We start from the raw sequence: 18945 nt of genomic DNA on the forward strand, positions 1-18945 counted from the left end.
GATCTTTGTCAGGGAATCTTATCTTCCTGGGTTATGTGTATTCACAGGTCTAATGCAGCACTACCTCCTTTTGGGGGACCATATTGTATTTCCCTTATTATATATTGCCTAACAATTTCTCACCTTTTCTGAACATATAATAATTTCTGGTTGACAAATTATTTTATGTGTTTTGTTTCTCCATCTAGTTTTCTGTGACCAAGGACAATTTCCCAATCTTATTTTGAACCTCACGAATTACTAGATAGTCCAGGGTCCATAGTGAATGACTAAAATGAGATTAATACTGTAATCAAAATAACTGCAAATTTCCTCATCCTTAGAGAGAGCTGAAAATAGTAGAGATATGGGGTGTGGATATCATACCTCTTGTGGTTTCCTGTTTACCTGGATGAAGAGTTTTTGATGGTCAATTGATAACGTGTTTTTGGGGGAATATGGACCTGTTTGTTTAAAAAAAGACCTTAAGTTGTAAAAAGGATTTCTTAGGCATGCCCATTTCTAATTTTTAGATATTATTTCTTCACTGCTTAAAAATAGGCTAATTTTTCTTCACTGATTTCAATTTAATTCCTTTATGTGACGTTCATGTGAGTCTGCAGCACTGAGTGAGAAAAATATTATTTTTGTCAGTCTCATGCAGGAACTATAGCATTCAAAAGTACGAAGCATAACTTGCCCCCAACTTATGTTTTCAGTTCTCGTCTCCTCTGTCATCCTACAGATCCTCTCTACTTCAACTGAATTGTTTCATTCATTTCTTAAACTTGTCCCTTGCTTCCCGCCTGTTTTATTTCTGCTATTCCTGCCTACATGTTCAAATTCTGCTTTTCCTTTATTGCTTCATATAGATGTCCCTTTTTAGAATATGCTTTTCTCATTCCCTTTTATCTTACCTTCCTATGATCCTTTTCTCTTCTGAATTCCCAGTGATAGAATTATTTGGGTATTTTCCCTCTTCCTATATTATAAAGCTCCCAATATGAAAAAAGTATGTTTATTTTTCTTCTTCTCACTGCACTTAGCAATGCTTGTAAAATGCTATCCCACATAAATCTATCCCATATAAATATAACTAACATCGGAATTTAAAAAATTGAATTAATTATGAAACACTTAGGAAGCAAGTGCCATTTTAACTAAGTTGAAGTTAAGAGTGATGTTTTGTGGTTTAGGGGTCAAAGATCTACGACCTTTGGTCCTGTCTTCCCTTTTTCTCTAAGATTCTATAGCTAGAGTTTAGTGCTATTAGAGCATCACAGGCCAGGAAGAGTCCTGTAAGGGTTCACTACTGACCTCTTCTTTCTTCAGAAAAGGTTATAAACAAGTGATCTCAGACATGAGTATTTCTATCTCGGTTTTTCAGAAAACCTCTAAACAACTAGACTTTACAGCTTTTTTTGATAAATTGCTATAGGTGACGCGTGCTATCAAAATTTTTAGTTTATAATAACTAATCTAAATATTCAATCCTGTTAACTAACAAGAATTTTATGGTTTTATTTCCTCTTACAAAACTTCAAAAGTTACAAAGGAAATTCCCTTTGTTTTGGGCCTTTATATTTTTTGTATTTTCATAGTATCCACTAGTATACGCATTTTCTGTTGAGTGATGGAATAGTACAATAGCTTCTCCACTGATATCAGCAAACCCTGGAACTTCTGCTCCACACCATAATATAATAGTCATGGCTTGATTTTTCCCAAAACCATCATGTCACTTCTTGCTGGTAAAAGCTACAGGGGTTTCCTGTGACTTTTCAGATAAAAATACCTTATGTACCTATAAATCATTACTTTTGAAACAAGGGAGTTTAATTTGTTATGCATGCAAACAGCAGTTCTGGGGAATCATAAAGTGTGTGTGTGTGTGTGTGTGTGTGTGTGTGTGTGTGTGTGTGTGTGAATACTGTGTAAGTTGCTTCATACATCTTTGGTTAATACTGTATCTACTTCCATTTTTGGAATTGTCAAATTATTTATGTATGCTTAGCTTCCTATTTCATTATGGGGAGAATGTTATGTTTATTGATACAGTCTTTCTTTTTTGAAGTGATCATATACTCATTTAAAAAATACATACAGGATCATTACACTGGTGTTACTTTCCTGACTCTCAAGAAAGGAACTTTTAAATAAATTAGTTATTGTCTTCTGCGTTATTGAACATGTGGTCAGTTGTCATGTTCATGCATCCAAATGATCAAAGTCTGAACTTCTGTCTAATTCTTCCCTGCTGTTAGGCTACCCTGTCATGATCAAGGCCTCAGCAGGTGGTGGTGGGAAAGGCATGCGAATTGCTTGGGATGATGAAGAGACCAGGTGAGATGCTGTCCAAAATATACTTTTGATGAAAATTGCAGTTACTAGAGTTTTATTAAACTGACAAGTAAACAGATACCAAAAGCATGATGGAATAATTACAATAACTATCTGATTTTCACCGTTTTAGATGGGAAAAATGTGAAATTATGCAGAAACTTCCTTAGTTATATTTTTGATGATTATAATATTACTAAAAGGTTTTTAAATGTTTTGAACATTAACAAAGGATTGTCTTTTTGTTTTTACTATGTATTTAAAAAAATTCGTCATGCTGTTTTCTAGGTAAAAATTTACTAAGATTTGGCTGTACAATTCTGAATGTAGTAAAAGATTTGAACCAAATATTCCCCTCCCTTCTCCCTCCCCTTCTTTTGCCTCTCCCCTCCCCACTCCAGTTCAAGCCTTTGTTTCTCAGTCTAGTTGTGTAGGACACAGCTCCCTGGCCCATGGTAGTATTATGAGCATTGTGCTTCCCCCGGCTGAGGCAGTCGGTCGCCGGTCATCCGCTCACAGCAGCTCATGGCAACTCTCACCAGCTGCCGGCCTCTCACGATGGCTGCCGGCCACCCATGCTGGCCGCTGGCCACTGGCCGTTCCTCTTGGCACACGGTAGCCCACCACAGCCCAGCTCCAGGGAGAGCTGTAGTTCACCATCTTAGCTGTAGAGGGCGCAGTTCGCTGGCTCATGTGGGAATTGAACTGGTGACCTCGGCATTAGGAGCACGGTGCTCCAACCACCTGAGCCACCGGGTTGGCCCTGAACCAAATATTTTTTAAAACACGCATAATTTCATTTATTTATGTATTACTCAGTATGCACTTGCTTTTCTTTGCTTATCTATAAAAGTAGTAAACTGCTTTGATAATTATATAGTGTGAAATATATTTCCTTTTGTGTTTGAAATTGTTCTGTCTGTTATGCATTGCACTCTGTTGTAAAATTAGAACACTAAATTTATTAGTAATTTCAGAAATTAAAAGTAACTTTTAAAACAAAAATTTAAAAACCCAGTGCATTGATCATATCAGTGATTAGAAAATAATTTTTTGAAAAACTGCCTCGTATGAGCAGATTTTAGGGAACTCTGTTCTTTTTAGGGGACCCTATTCTTATTTATTTTCAGGTTTAGCTGTAAAAGGGATTTATGTCATTTTGTTTGGAGGGAGATGAGATAAAAAAAATTGCTGAATACTTGTTAATGTTGCCTTTTCTGCATTTTCTCTACCTAGAAGTAATATGATCTTCCAAATTGTTAATTCTGCTTTCTCCCTTTTTCCCCTTTTCCTTCCTCTTTCCTTTTCCTTTCTTCCCCTCTCCTCAAAATCTCTTAAAGACAGAAATCTGGCGTAGCTGATGTGAAAGTTGTCAAGTACAACCCTAATTCAGAAATTAGGTTCTAAAGTGAACGAGTAAGGTAAAAATTTCCTAGAGGCAATACATTACCCTTTAAAATCTAATGGGAGGACAACATGTTGCAGACTACACATATAGTTTTAACACTAAAAGAAAATTGTCTCAGAACACTATTGTTTCTTTGTTTGAATGTCAGAGAAAGTAATTGGCCTATGTTGTGCGGTAATGATATATGACAAATATGGGTTTTTAAACCTCAGCCTCACTGAGTGGCACTGATACCAGGTATTGGCTGACATAACATCAGATTCTTCTCTGCAATCTCAAGCTTACCCAGCAAGTATAAACTCATTGCATAGATGGCAGTATTTGTTGAGAGCCTACTGTGTGACAGGAACTTTTTAAATAAGATTCCAGGAATAGAGCAATAAATAAAAACAAACAAAATAATTTGTTCCTCCATGTAGTGTATATACTAGATCAGGAGTTCTTAACCTTTGAATTCACAGATCCATAAAATTCAGATGTGGTTCATGCATCTGGATGAGGAAGAAAAGTACATGTTTCTTTCACTGGCATATAACAGGAATTTTGTGTTTCACCTAATATAGGCAACAAACTAGAATAGCAGTAGTATCTTTGGATGGAAATTTTACCACTCAGGAAATCACACACAGACAGTATTATCACATTACAATTGTTGTAGCTACCTCTAAGTAACAATGATTATTAGACTTGTTGGAACTTATTAATGAATAAAGAACTACATACATTGTATCCCAAAATTGTTTTTATAAATATTTTGATACCTATATTTCAATATAATTTGTTTCCTGTGCAATCTTATGCATTTTATTTTAGGCATTTTAAATCACGTTAAGCCTTATTTTGACAAGAAGTTCATATGCTGCCTGATTCTGCAAAAGATCCATGCCATAAATAAGATTCAGAAATCCTGTTCTGGTAGGAATAGACAAACAATGAACAAAATCAAGGGAAATCATATACTATTGTGGAAGGTGATAAGTAGCATAAGAAAAAATAAAGGTGGAAGGGAAGAGCCGTGGGGAAGGTTGGAGGGAATTCTCATTCTAAACAGGATGATGGAGTTGTCCTCACTGAGAAGGCAGAGGAGGGGACCCACGCGAGGGAAGAATAAGTGTGGAGGACTTGGCGCTGGAGCGCGTTGAGAGATCTAGGAGCAATAAGGTGGCTAGGTGGTGAAGGGAGAGAGCAGGAGGAGGAGATGAGGCAAGGGGTTCTGGGTGGAGTGGGGGCAGATTATGTAGGACCTTGCGGGCCATTGTTAAGTGAGATGGGGAGCATTGGAAGCTTTTGAGTAGAGAAGTCACAATCATGGAACTTCAACAAATTACTAACATTATATACAGTTTTTTAATTATAGAAGATTTCAAACATACAAAATGGTAGAAGAGTATAATGAACTTCCATATTAACTAGTTATCAAGATTTTGTGACTTAGGTTTTAAAAGGATCACTGTTTGCTATCTTGAAATAGACTTAACAGACAGGAGTAGATTCATGAACTCCAGAATCAGGGAAACCAGTCCAGAGGCTGTTGCAATAATCCATGCAAGAAAAACGGTGATAGTGGCTTTCATTGGTGTTATGGTGGAGGTGATAAGAAAATAGTTTAATTCTGAAAGTAGAGGCAATAGGATTTACCGAGTGACTGAATATAGAGTGTGAGAGTACTCAAGGATGATTTGCAGTTACTTGTTTAAGTTATCTTATTTTTTTGCACTTACTCTTTGGTCTTAGGGTTGATTTATATGCATTAAATACTACATATACTGTAAACTTCTTAGGAAAAGCTGTGAGGTTAAGGTCAGAGTGATGGTTTTTATCTTCAAATTGAAGAATGCTTAATTGAAGAATGGTCTGGTTCTTAGCCTCTCTTGGAACTCTGACTTGATTCCTTTTGATAGTGGGGATTTACTTTTATATTACAGAGCATTGGGTAACTATGTGAAATGTTTGAAGTCAGACTGGCTGGTTGCTGTGAAGCAAGCATAAGGGGAGGAGCCAAGCTTAGTCCCATTTTTACCATATAATCCATTTTATTTGGCTTTTGTCTTTCAAAGTTCAGGTGTTGAAACTATTGCTTGTGCTTTATTTATATAACTCCATGGGTGGCTTGGGCTTCCTCACTGTATTGTGGCTGTAAGGCTTCTTACATAGTGACCCAGGGATCCAAGGGCAGTTATTTCAAGTCCAAGTGGACGCAGTATCATTTTTTATGATCCAGTCTCAGAAGTCACACAGGTTCCCTTATTCACACCATATTCTGTGGAATACCAGTTAGCACAAATTCTTCCCAAATTCAAGAGGAGGGGAATTAGACTCTGGGAGCAGCAAGATTCTTAGAAGAGCACATAGAATAGGTGATACCACTGTGACCATCTTTGGAAAAGACAATCTGCTACAGTTTCTTTGTAGAAAAGAATGATGTAATAAAGACATTAAACAAACACAACTTAATGGTTTTATAAGAGATATGGATTTTATGAACTTTAATTTTTTCTTGTTGTTTTCCCTTTTTGTATGTATGGCTCTTAAATGGCAATTTCACTAAAAATCATAGCACTTATTTTTCATTATGCTTCATAGGATATCAGATTTCTTATCAGTCAGTTATTTCTTCAGGGCTATTGTTAGTAACATGTTCTTCTATGGTGGGGATTATTCTTCAATTTCTTGACAATGAAATTTGCTGTGTTGTTGTTAACCTATGGATTTTAATTTATAATTCAGAAAGCACTATATTCGTTCATATATCTGGCAACTTTTGGTAAATAATTTAACCGTTTCTTGGCCAATAAATGGCACATTGATTCAAAATGTGTTCAAATGATTAATAAAAATACATACCTAAATAATTTTCTACCCACAAATGTTGCTCTCTTCAACTTGATAAATAGATCATCTCTGAAACTTTGATAAGATTAAAAAAAGTATCACACTATTCAATTTAATGACACATGTTTCTCATTTTAAAAAGTTGTTCTGTATCCCGTTTGTTTGGAAAAATCAAAACTACTTAAAAATTGAGAGAACAGTTCAGAAAACACCTAAATATTTGTCTTCTAGAGTCACCAACTGTTAATACCATGCCACACTGCATCTACTCATCCCTCTCTCCTTTCCTCCTTGAGGAAGAAATTGTTTTTGCATTTTCCACAAAAATTTTAGCATTCTTTGGGAGGAAAACTTAGTAGCAATTAATTGCTTTATTATTTTATCTTAAGGAGTGTCTCCCTCTTGTAACATCTTTCCTAAGTTTTTTTCAGGGAAATAGCATCTAACCTCTCTTAGATCTTTAGAACATCTGACAGATTTTTAAAAAATAGTGTGTCTTGTTATTTTATTATAATTAGGTGAGAAGGTTGTTGAAAGTAGACTCATATTTTCATAATAACCTCTGGCTTTCTTTTCCCAATACAAATTTAAACACAGTGCTATGGCTAAAAAGGATAATTTGTCATGTCTGTATTTTGGACTACCCTACTAGACTTTAGGTGGAGGCAATTGGTTTTATTTTTGTATTCCCATCACCTAAATATGTACAAGGCACATAGTTTCGTGATTAGTAAATATTTCTTGAAGGAATGAGTGTAACAAATTTATGTTCTCAAAGCAATTTTCCATGAGCTTCAAAATATGTTGGTGACGCTTTCAGACTTGATACTTAATATATTTGGGTGACTTTGATTTTTTGCTTGTGGTGTTCTTCGTTTAAATGCAAAAATGAAAGCTCTCAGTCATTGCAGCAGAGATAAACTATAAAGTGCTATGTTTTTCTTTGTGAATCATCGTATACCATCAAACAAAAAAAGATGGTTATGTGGTATTGAAAACAATGATTCATTGTGCTTTAGTTTCTTTGAGGTTTGCAGCCTCCTGAGATCTAAACTCCATTCCCCAAAATCAAGGAAGTAATGAAGGACTGAGAAAACCTGATATCTTTTCCCTGAGAACTCCTAGAAACAGGATTTTTTGCCGTATGTTCTGAAATTTATCTTCTAGTCAGAGTTTACTTTGTAACGTTGTATTTTTCAAGCACAAAACTAAATGAGATAGTTATTTCAAATATTGCCAGATGGAGTGTTTACATATTAAAGGATTAGAAGAATTTTATGTTGTACATCAAATACAGATATTTAATCTGAAGGTTAAGAAACTATTAATTATATGGGAATTATAAGGGAATTAAATTTTATATTCTGAATGTATCAGTGAATAGGAAATAATGTAATAATATACTCAGTTTTCGGTAAGCAAGGTGTGTGAGTATTCAGTAGATTGAATGAGCCTATTTTATAGTGTGTGAATTTAGTAAGCATATTTAATAATAACAATTTAAGTTATTATAGTTTGGGAATACATATATAAAGCAATAATTAAGTCCATATTTTTATTTTGAAAATTGTACTTTTCTCTTTTAATTATTAATTTTGAAAAATTTTAAAGAAGACAATATAATGATCGGTATGGTTGTATGAAGGCAACTGCATTTAAAGATGTTTATTTAAACTATCAGGAAATGTTCTTAAGGATCTATTGTATGTTCATTTGCACCAAGTTTTGTTTGCTGTAGTTCTGCCCCAGTTGTGCAGTTGGCCAGATTCTTTATATTTTTGAGTGTGTCTTCCAACTTTTGAGTCAAATGGATATATACATTTATATTTATTTTATTAGTGGAATTAAGGTATATTAGGGTTGAAGAAGTAAAATTTTATATGATTTGTTGTATGCTTTATTAAAAATATCTCATTTTTAACAGATGGTGAAATAAGTATCACTGTTCCTGTTTAAATATAAAATCTAGAATCAAGGAAGTTAAATCACTCATCCAAGGTCACAGAGCTAGTGAGTGTAAGAGTTGTAGTTCAACCAAAGTTAACTTAGTTATTTGTACATTGAGTTTTTCTCTGCTTTGTTCAGAAGTAAGCCAAAATAAACATTTAATTATTTTTCTTTTATATTAAGGGTTGCATTTGTTCTGTTTGTTTGATTGTTCTTCTCTTTTTCTTTCCAGAGATGGTTTTAGATTTTCATCTCAAGAAGCTGCTTCTAGTTTTGGTGATGATAGACTACTAATAGAAAAATTTATTGATAACCCTCGTCATATAGAAATTCAGGTTGGTTCATTTTAAGATGCTTTCTAATTATTATAACATTAAAATAATATAATTTATTCCTATTGGAAACATATCCTTTCTTCCATTTAGAATGATTATGAGTTATTCTGATACGCTTGACTAAGTACAAAATAGAGAACATACATAGAATGGATCACACCTACCTTTGGAATCTGATACACTTTTTGTCAAAGTACCAGAATGTTGGTTCTAATGGGGAATGATAAAAAAGTCCAGTTCTAGAAAGAAGCCATCCCAAGATGTCTGACCAGGCTGAGACTCATTCATTCTCCTTGGATTGGGCCATTTGAGGTCATTTTTAAAAGAAAAGTGCCAGACTTGGACTCTTATGTTATTTCAGTTCACGATATGTCTGGGTGGCTCACTGTGATAGGTATTCTGCTATGAGCTGGTTGTATAGAGATGAGGAAATCATTTCTTCTCAGATTAAGATTTTAATCCAACTGTTAAAATGGTTGTGGGAGTGTGGATTTCAGCAAAATGAAATGGGTTTCTGAAATAAAACATAGAAGAAAAAGAAAACAAGTCTGCTGAAGTTTTCGTTTTTCTGTCAGAAATGCCTTCGTGCTAATGTTTGACATTATGGCTATGAATTGATATGTAACAATTAAATTGATTAAATATCGTATTAGAAGGCATACTGAAATTTAAGTATATCTTTTTTTCTTAATTTGATGTGGACAGAGAACCAGAAAACTAAATGGAAGGCTATTTGCTGCCCTTGTCCCTGATAGGACATAATATAACAATTAGATTCTGTCACTGTTGTTTGAGTAGCATTTTATGTAGACATTATTTATAGGTAGATCCTCAAATTTTCCAGAGTGGGAAAAAATTTGCAAACTTACGTATATATAATCAGTTTGCATTTTTAAAACATTAAACATGATGTATTTCTTTCTGTGACTAGCATGTTTTGTTTTTAGATATTCTAAATTGATATATCACACATATACAGTAAAAGCTACAGATCTATGTGTACAGTTCAATAAAAATTTTCATATATACATATGTCTGTGTAACAACCATCCAGATCTATATAGGGAACATTTCTTTATATAAAAAGTTTCCTTCATACCGTTTTCCAGTCAATCCCTCTCCTTGGCTACGAAAAGTAACTGCTGTTGTGACATTCAGTATCAAAGATTATTTTTGTTTGCTCTTAAACTTCATCTAAATGGAATCAAGCCGTACATACTTTGTTGTTCCTGTCTTCTTTCACACACCATCATATATTTGAGATTTTTCCATGAGGCTGTGTTTTATCATTAACTTTTAAAAATTGCTCTGTGGTGTTCCATTGTTTGAATAACCCACAACTTATACATTTTCCTGTTGGTAGATCTCGGGTTGTTTGTTTTTGGATATTATAAATAAACTGCTATCTTTTTATGGACATATGCATTCTTTCAGATATACTGAGGAGAGATATTGTGGGATTACATGGTAAGGCTATGTTTAGTTCTAGTAGATACTGTGGTTAATCTAATGTATACTCCCGCCAGCAATATGGGAAAGTTTCCAGTGCTGCCATGCTTTCCAACATTTGGTATTATCAATGTTTTCAATGTTTAGCCACTTTGGCAGACATGTAACAGTATCTTTTTGTTTTAGTTTGCATCTCCCTGATGACTGTTGATGTTGAGCACCTTTTTATAAGTTTATTGACCAGATGGATATCTAATTTTGTAACGTGACAGCTTAAGCCTCATCCTTGCCCTGCCCTCCTTTTTCAAATTAATTTTCAAAAATTATTGAGTGGTCAGATTTATGTATCTATTTTGTTCATGAGACCTTTGCCAGATATATGTGTTGGGCATATCTTCCCCCATCCTTGGCTTGCCTGTTCACTTTATTATATCTTTTGAGGAATAGAAGTTCTTAACTTTATTTAAGTCCTGTTTAAGTCCACTTTGCATACACAAGTTAAAAGCTTTATTGTTTTAGTTTTGATATTTATGTCTCTTACTCTCCTTGAATAATAATTATTATTTGGGGGCGGGGGTTCATGTGAGGTGGAGACTAAGTAAATTTTTTTCCATTCTGATATCCAGTTTCTCCACCATCATTTATTGTGGTGATCATTTGTTGTAAATTAAGTGACTGGTCACTGTCTTAATTATTTTGGTTTTATACTAAATAAAGAAATCTGGTACTATAAGTACTCTAAATGTATTGTTTTTCTTCAGATAATTTTGGCTCTTTTTAAGTACTTTGAGTTTACAAGTAAATTTTAGCCTTTATTTGTCAACTTATCCACTCTATCCACCCTGCACAGCCCCGTCCATATCCCCCACCATCCAACACACACTTGATGGGATTTGGGTTTAGAGATTATTTTGGGGTGAATTGACATCTTAACAAATTGAGTTTTCTAATCCTTGGATTAGAATATCTTCATTTATTTAGGTCTTCTTTAATTTCAGCACTGTTTTGTAGCTTTGAGTATAGAGGTTTTGTTTATCTTTCATGAGATTTATTCCTAGATATTTAACAGTATTTGATACTATTATAAATATTTTCTAAATTTTATTTACCCATTGATTGTTGCTTGTGTATAGAAATAGAATTGGTTTTTACATATTGATCTTGTATCTAGTATCCTTCTAAACCCACTTGTTTGTCTTCTGTGTTTTGGTTATCTATTGCTGAGTTATAAGCCACCCCAAAATGCAATGATTTGAAACAACTTTTAAGGTTGCACAACATGAATGTACTCAATGTCACTGAACTGTAAACTTAAAAATGGTTACAATTGTAAATTGTTATGCATATTTTGCCACAGTAAGAAAGAACACAACATTTAACTATTTCTCATCATTTCGTGGGTTGATTGGGTTCAGCTGGTGTCTCACATGGTTTCTCTCCATTGGGTCAGTAGTCATGTTGGGGCTTTTACTGGTTTGGAACATCTAACATCAAGTGCATTGGAAAGTTGACTTGAAGATGAGCTCAGCTGAGATTCTAGAGTAGCTGGCCCTCTCTCTTTCCCTCTGTGCAATCTTGGGAGCACTTCCCAAAAAGCCATATGGCTTTTCCATGTGGCCTTTCTATATGGATATTCAGACTTCTTACACTACTTTTCAGAACTTCTTGAAAGAGCTGTTCTGCCTTTTCAAGGTTTAGGCTTAGACAGGCACACAATCATTTTTGTGACATTTTGTAACTTACTTGGCCAGCCTGGAATCATTGCCATATGGGATTATGCAAGGGTGTGAGTACTGTGTTTTGTGTTGTATTGGGGGCCATCTTTGGACATTAGCTACCATAACCAATCTCTGACCCACCCCCAGTGATCATCATGTCTTTTCGTAGCAGAATATACCCACCTTCTTTTCAAGACGAGGATCTCATCTACAGACTTGGTCTAGGTCTGCTTGAAACTTCTTGTATATGGTCCCTCAACAACAGTTCTGCTGGTGGGAAGACCTCTGAATTTAAAGACAGTCTGTGACACTCACTTATACAATGATGAGGAAAGGATATGGCACTGCAATAAATACTCCTATTCAACAAGGTAGTAAAAGGAAGGCACACAGTATTTATTGGTTGTTAACAATTGAAAACCAGCAATTGAAGCTGAGAGATTTCTTAAGAGGTTCTTGTGGTAATTCTAGTGAGAGAGGATGGCAGCTTGGGCCAAGGTGTTGGTAGTGGAGGTGGGTAGATATGATTGAATTCTGGATATTTTGTGAAAGTAGATCAGATATTCTAAAAGATTAGATGTGATATGTGAGAAAAAAAAGAATAAGGCATCAAAGGCTTTTGGTTTGGGGAATTTAGGAGAATGGGACTGTCTTTTACTGAGATGGGAGAAACTGTGGGAGGTGCATGTATTATGGAGGAAATCAATTTATGATGTTGGACAAATCAAGGTTGAGATGCCCATTAGGTATCAAAGTGTAGGTGTTGATTAGGCTGTTGGATATTTACGTCTGTAATTTAAGGGAAATATTTGGCGTGCTTTTTCTGTATTTCTTGTAACTTCTGTAATTCCTAGGAGCAGAATTAATTTTCTCCTCTCTATCTTCCCCATCTAGCATTTATTCGTGCTACTGAAAACTACTTATGTTACTTTATCTTAAGCTGTCTGACTTTTCTAATAGACCAAGAAGTTATTTTAAATTTTTTTAAAAAAACTAAAATATGGTTGACATGCAATATTGTACTACTTTCAGGTGTACAACATAGTGATTCGACATTTGTATACCTTATCAAGGGGAATAAGAGACCAAGACGTTCTTGAGGGCAGAGACTAAGTCTTATTCATTTGTTCTCCCCGGAACCAGGCCAGTGCCTTTCACATTACTAATGCTCAATAAATGTTTGTCAAATTATGTTAAGTAATTATATATTTACATCTACTATTTAGTTTATTTTAATTAGCCATGGCATATAGTCTAGGTAATATTTTTAAATATAGGTGAAAGTGTCTTCCAGTAGCAACACACATGTTGCCCATCTCGGATCTACACTTGGATCTGTTTTTTATTTACTTACTTTCTTCAAATTTCATTTATTTACTTATATTAAGTAATTTGTTCACAGGATAAAGTGTATTCAATGAAAAGTAAGTATCCCTTTCACCCTTGTCTCCAAGTCTGGTTTCGATTGCTATTACTAGATCTTGAATATCCTTCTATAGTCTATGAAGTATATATATGTATTTCGCCTGTTATTTTTCACACAAGCTATAACATACTGTGTGCTTTCTCATGCTGGAACTGGGCACGGGAGTTTGAATGGCACCACTCTGTGTGGCTTAAACCACATAGTTTCTCAACCAGGACACTACTGACGTTTTGTGGGTTGGATCCGGGGATGCTTTACATTATGTGGAACAGACTATTATGATGAAGCTTTTTTTAGTAAGCAGCATTTCTGGGAGATTTTTCCATATTGAGTACATGTGTATCCGTAAAGGGCTGCGTTAAAGTTTTTTAAAAGCTCATGATACATTTAAGGATTAACTTCCCTTGCCGGCACTTTTTATTCTAATGTTGTCTGTTTACTAATCTCCTCATTTATTTAATGGAATAAATAATTGTCACATTATTTTTGTTGACTGCCTAGTAAATGACAGAACTTTTAAGAGAGAATTGGGAGACTATGTAGAGTTTAGAGAAAAACTCTTGATTCTATCTGTATATGAATCTAATATTTTACAGTTGGAAATATTTCTGAAAATTCTTGGTTATTGTGGCTTTATTTCTTGGAGACTAAGTCTACTTTCATTTCCTTGTCAACTAGAATTAAAAAAGAGGTTGAGAGTTATGATGATTTAAAATATTTTTAGATGTACTTCTTGCAGCCATCTTTAAGAGTCATAGAAATAAAATCCCACCTTATTGACATTTCATTACTGTAATGTTCTCCTTTGGAATCATTCTTGAGGGTTAGATAGATTAATTTTTATTCCTAAAAGTTAAATTTGCAGTCATATATTAACCATTCATTTTTTAGTCTACTGTGTCTGTTATAACAATGATCTTTTTTTATTTGGTTTTTCTCAGTAGTCATATAAAATATTAAGATTATAGTCTCTGACATTTATAATGCATGAAGACATAGAATGATTGACCCAGGAAGTTTGCATAGCTGTTTGGAGCTAAAATTAGTGCCTAGTTTTTTGGTTTTTAGGACAGCTTTTTCCTCTGTGAACTTAATATATGAACTCAATAATAAGCATCTACTCTTTAATCTTGAAAAGAGCTGAATCCATTCCTGAAAATCAAACATTCTATGCAAAACATTAACAGTGAGCCTGTTTTAGGGTTGCCAGATTTAGCAGATAAGATACACGTTAAATTTGAATTTCAGATAAACAATGATTTATTAAAAAGTAAAAGTATATTCCATGCAGTATTTGGCACATATTTTCATTAAAATATTTTCATTGTTTATTGAAAATTCAAATTTAACTGGGTGCCCTGTTATTTTATCTGGCAACCCCAGCTTATTTCTCATTATTAGAAATTATTAGAAATGGGAAAGATCATAATATGTTATATATTAACCCCAGACCTTTTACTAGTTTCCTATACCAAAAATAAAACACAATAAAAACATCCTTATATAAGTAACAGACTACGTACTGGATGTAAATAAAATAGCATTTCCCGATCAACAGGCGTTTAATAATGTTAACAACAAACAGATGTTTGGAACAACACGCGCAGCTCTCCTGCGCACCGGGGACATGTAGAACGTACATCCTTTTTACTGATGCTCAGTGTACTTCACAAGATTTGTATAATTGATGCTGATATTTTACCCAGTGTATTCAACGTGAAACGTGAGAATTTTTTTAAGTCTTTTGATAAAAATGTTTTGAGTTTAGGGGTTGTAAATATAAAGTTTTCCTCTATTAATATCAACCAAAAGAGGGATGTATAGAGAAACGCATAGAGAAAATGTTAATTGAGCACATGCTGTATGGGTATGGCTCTATATTTTTTCAAATGGTATTGCTTTTTCAGGTTCTAGGGGATAAACACGGAAATGCTTTGTGGCTCAATGAAAGAGAGTGTTCAATTCAGCGAAGAAATCAGAAAGTGGTAGAGGAAGCACCAAGGTAAGAGTTTCTCCTAATGAACATTTATAATAGTCTGCTTGTATATATTATATTTTTTTCCACTTTATTGACTAAAATTGCTTTAATATTCATGGTAGAATCTATTAATGTATATTTTTATAATTAAAATTTGCCACAGATCTTCCTCAGTACTTTATGCATGAAAGTGAGAGAATACTTGAAAAAGAAGTTGAGGTTTTATTAGAGGAGAAAGTTGGGTGGATAACTAGCTATGACTCTACAGGCTTCTAGGTAATATAGACCCCATGGGTATTTCTGGGCAAGTGGATTTTCTGGGATTCATGACTTCTAGGCTCTCCTATTGGTGATGGTTTTATAAAGTTGATCCTGAATTTATCCTACCATGAAAAAGCTTCTGGGGCATGATTCTTAGAAATTCCATGATTTATCAGAACTGCTTTGGGCACTTCTCCAAGCTACCTTTCCTGTGTTTGGTATAACAGTTTCATGGAGATTTATTTCTAATTTGATGCTAGGTTGGTATTTGTAGATATTCTGGTTTTCTCTTAGTTCTTAAAAATCCCCAGCTGAGTGTACATTGTTATTTTTAGTAACCAGGCTCTAAGGCATATAGCCAATTGTAGGTTTAATCAGCATGCATAGTCAGTGTGCCTTGATGTAATGCGTGTGTAGTTTCTGAAAAGAGTAGGTGTGAATATGAATGACTTTTTAATTATAGGGTAATGGTAAAAATAAAATCCTACTTTAATTAGTTTTTAAAAATATGGTATTGTGCTTTGGTTTTAAAATAAGGTCCTCAAATTCTTTGGCGCTTTTCTCCTTGTGGAGTTGGGGGAGGGATCTATGTTCCCTCCCCTTGATTCTGTGCCCTGTGATTGCTTGACTAATAGACTACATAGAAATGATGCTGTGCCCAGGCCTTAGGAGACTGCCAGCTTCTACTTCCTGTCTCTTGGTACACAACACTTAATAACCAGCCACCATGCTTTGAAGAGCAGTTCACTGCAGCCTACATGGGGTGTGGCCCCCAGCTCATGGCCCAGGACCAGAATGTAAGAAGGAAGGAAGGAAGAAGAAAAGGCAAAAGAAATACTTCTCTGTGTTTAGGAAGGTTCCTGGAGCCTGCCTGTGTTAATTACTTTGTGGTGATCTGAAGTTAGTCACTTTGCTAGAGAGTCTGGGGAATGTCTTTTTGCCTTAAGTAACCATGTGCTTAGCTAAAATTCTAGTCATGCGGAAGAAGGGGACAATGGATGCTGGTAGAACAACAATAGTCCCTGAAACTTCTTTTTGCAATTTTGTGATTTCTGTTGTATTACTTCCAATATAATTAATTATCTTTTTATTGAAAACTCACTCAAATCTTACCTGGGATAAAAATGTTTCAGACTGGAAACCTTGAATCATGATTTTTGTTTCACTTTTTTCTCTTTCTAGAATTAGATTTCATATGAACATCTCATCTATTTAGAGAGAAAAAAGAGGAAAATTTAAAGCAGCAGGAATCAAATTAAAAAAATTAAAACTGATTATTAATAGTGACTTGATGGGTATTTGTGTACTGTGAAAGAGGAAAAAAATGGAATATGTGGTTTCCAGTTCCTAGAGTAAGAATTGACCACTGTGCTTTGAGTACGGAGATGTGGTTGCTTACAGCGCTGTGTGTCACTAGCAGTTTATGATAAGGGAAAAGACAAGACCAGACAAAGTGAAAATAGTTTTACTCAACTGCACTTGAGATTCTTCAGATGTCATGATGTAATCTTTACTTGATTTTTTTTCTTTTGGTTGCATGAATTTTGTTAGCCAGTTATTGTTGAAATGTCATCTACCCTATATCTGTTAGGTTAATGCAGAACTATTATTTATAATAGGCAAATATGACTTGTAACACCTGAATCCAATGATTACTCCGAACATGACCAAATGGAGACAGTAGGAAGTACACTTCCCTCCTGTGAAATATTCTTGCCTATCCACAACCTGAATCTATTCAAGGCTCTAGATCTAACTAGCAGTTTATAAGAAATGGAAATATAACATGAATGTTAAAAGACCTTGTGGGGGGTGCATGCAGCCGAACCCCAGAATGTGAGGAAAGAGGTAGGAAAATGACCAGATCTTGGCATAAAAAAGGGAAGGCAAAAAGAGGGTATTACAAGTTAAAAGAATCTTGAAGATGTAAAAACCAACCAAACGCAGTGGCTGGACTTGCTTGGATCCTGACTCAAAGAAATTAGCTATAAAAAGATATTTAGGAGAGTATCAGGGAAATTTAAATATTACCTGGATATTAAATGCTATTAAGGAGTTCTGATTAATTTTTACAGTGTGATTATGTTATAAGAGAGTCCTTATAGAAACATGTGGAAGTTTTTATAGTCCTTATAGAAACACTGTGGGAGGTGCATGTATTATGGAGGAAATCAATTTATGATGTTGGACAAATCAAGGTTGAGATGCCCATTAGGTATCAAAGTGTAGGTGTTGATTGGATACACAGGTGTTGATGAATAAAATAATACCTAATTTGGAATTTGCTAAAAAGAAAAATGGGTTGACCTGGTAAAAGAGTGGATATGCAGCATAGATAAGACAAGAGTGACAATATAGTAATAATTATTACATATGGGAAACAGGTGCATGCAAGTTTATTATACTATTCCATAATGAAAATTCTATAAAATGTAATCTTAATTTCATTCATTTGAGAATAATTTCAATCCACAAATAATAATAATAAAAAGAAACATAGTCAATGTTTTGTTTCTCAGAGCCTATTTTGTATAGAAGCAGAATCTGTGAAAATGCAGGAATTATTCTTCTCAGGGCTTACTGGAAGCGTTTCAGCTTTACTTGCCTGCTGGAAGGTGATTTTCATATTGCAAAACAAACGTTTTGAGGGTTTACTCGCTGTACAGTCCGTTCTTGTTATTTGTGGTAGTTGGGCTCTGTAAAGTCACTGTAAACACTGAATTAGTGAATACTGAAGCGTTGTGCCCAGAGGAAATACAGGGTTAGGTTCCTGCAAATCTCCGGTTAGAGCATTTTCACCAACTGATCATTACATACTTTGTTTTATATGCATTTCTGTTGAAAGACACCTTATTTAATATATATTCCTGATTCATTAACATTGATCTCAGTCCTGGCGAGCAGCACCATGACTCATGCCTGAAGGAAGCTCATTTATCATCCATGTTTTCTCCAGAAGGCACATCACAGCCTTGCTGCGCTTAGGAACACCAGCCCAACACTCAGGGGCCATTTTAAACAGTGAGATCACCCTAAACTCTCCCCCCCCAAAACTGAGAAAAATGTGGCTACACTGTGAAAAAGGCAGTTCTTTTACAGTATGAGAGCTGAAACAAGAAGGGCAAGAGTAGCCTTGTTTGACCACAGCCGAGAGCACACATGTTGGGAGTCTCAAATTTTTTGCTGCTCTGAGCTTGTTCATGAATGACCATCCATGAAGTGCTGCGAATATTAATTTTTGGGGTTACAAATAAATTTTAGATAATTTGCAA

At 34.7% G+C, this 18945-nt stretch overlaps 1 protein-coding gene across 1 annotated transcript in view; it reads left to right on the forward strand.

Annotated features, from left to right (window-relative positions):
* The window catches only part of PCCA (propionyl-CoA carboxylase subunit alpha), a 341190-nt gene that overhangs the window by 123214 nt on the left and 199031 nt on the right, over window positions 1–18945 (forward strand). The window contains exons 12-14 of the mRNA XM_033104125.1: window positions 2244–2322; window positions 8739–8841; window positions 15342–15436. Of these exons, the coding sequence (XP_032960016.1) occupies window positions 2244–2322; window positions 8739–8841; window positions 15342–15436 (277 nt within the window). The remainder of the gene's footprint in view (window positions 1–2243; window positions 2323–8738; window positions 8842–15341; window positions 15437–18945) is intronic.

Source organism: Rhinolophus ferrumequinum, chromosome 4 (assembly GCF_004115265.2).
Source record: "Rhinolophus ferrumequinum isolate MPI-CBG mRhiFer1 chromosome 4, mRhiFer1_v1.p, whole genome shotgun sequence".
Lineage (NCBI taxonomy): Eukaryota > Metazoa > Chordata > Mammalia > Chiroptera > Rhinolophidae > Rhinolophus > Rhinolophus ferrumequinum.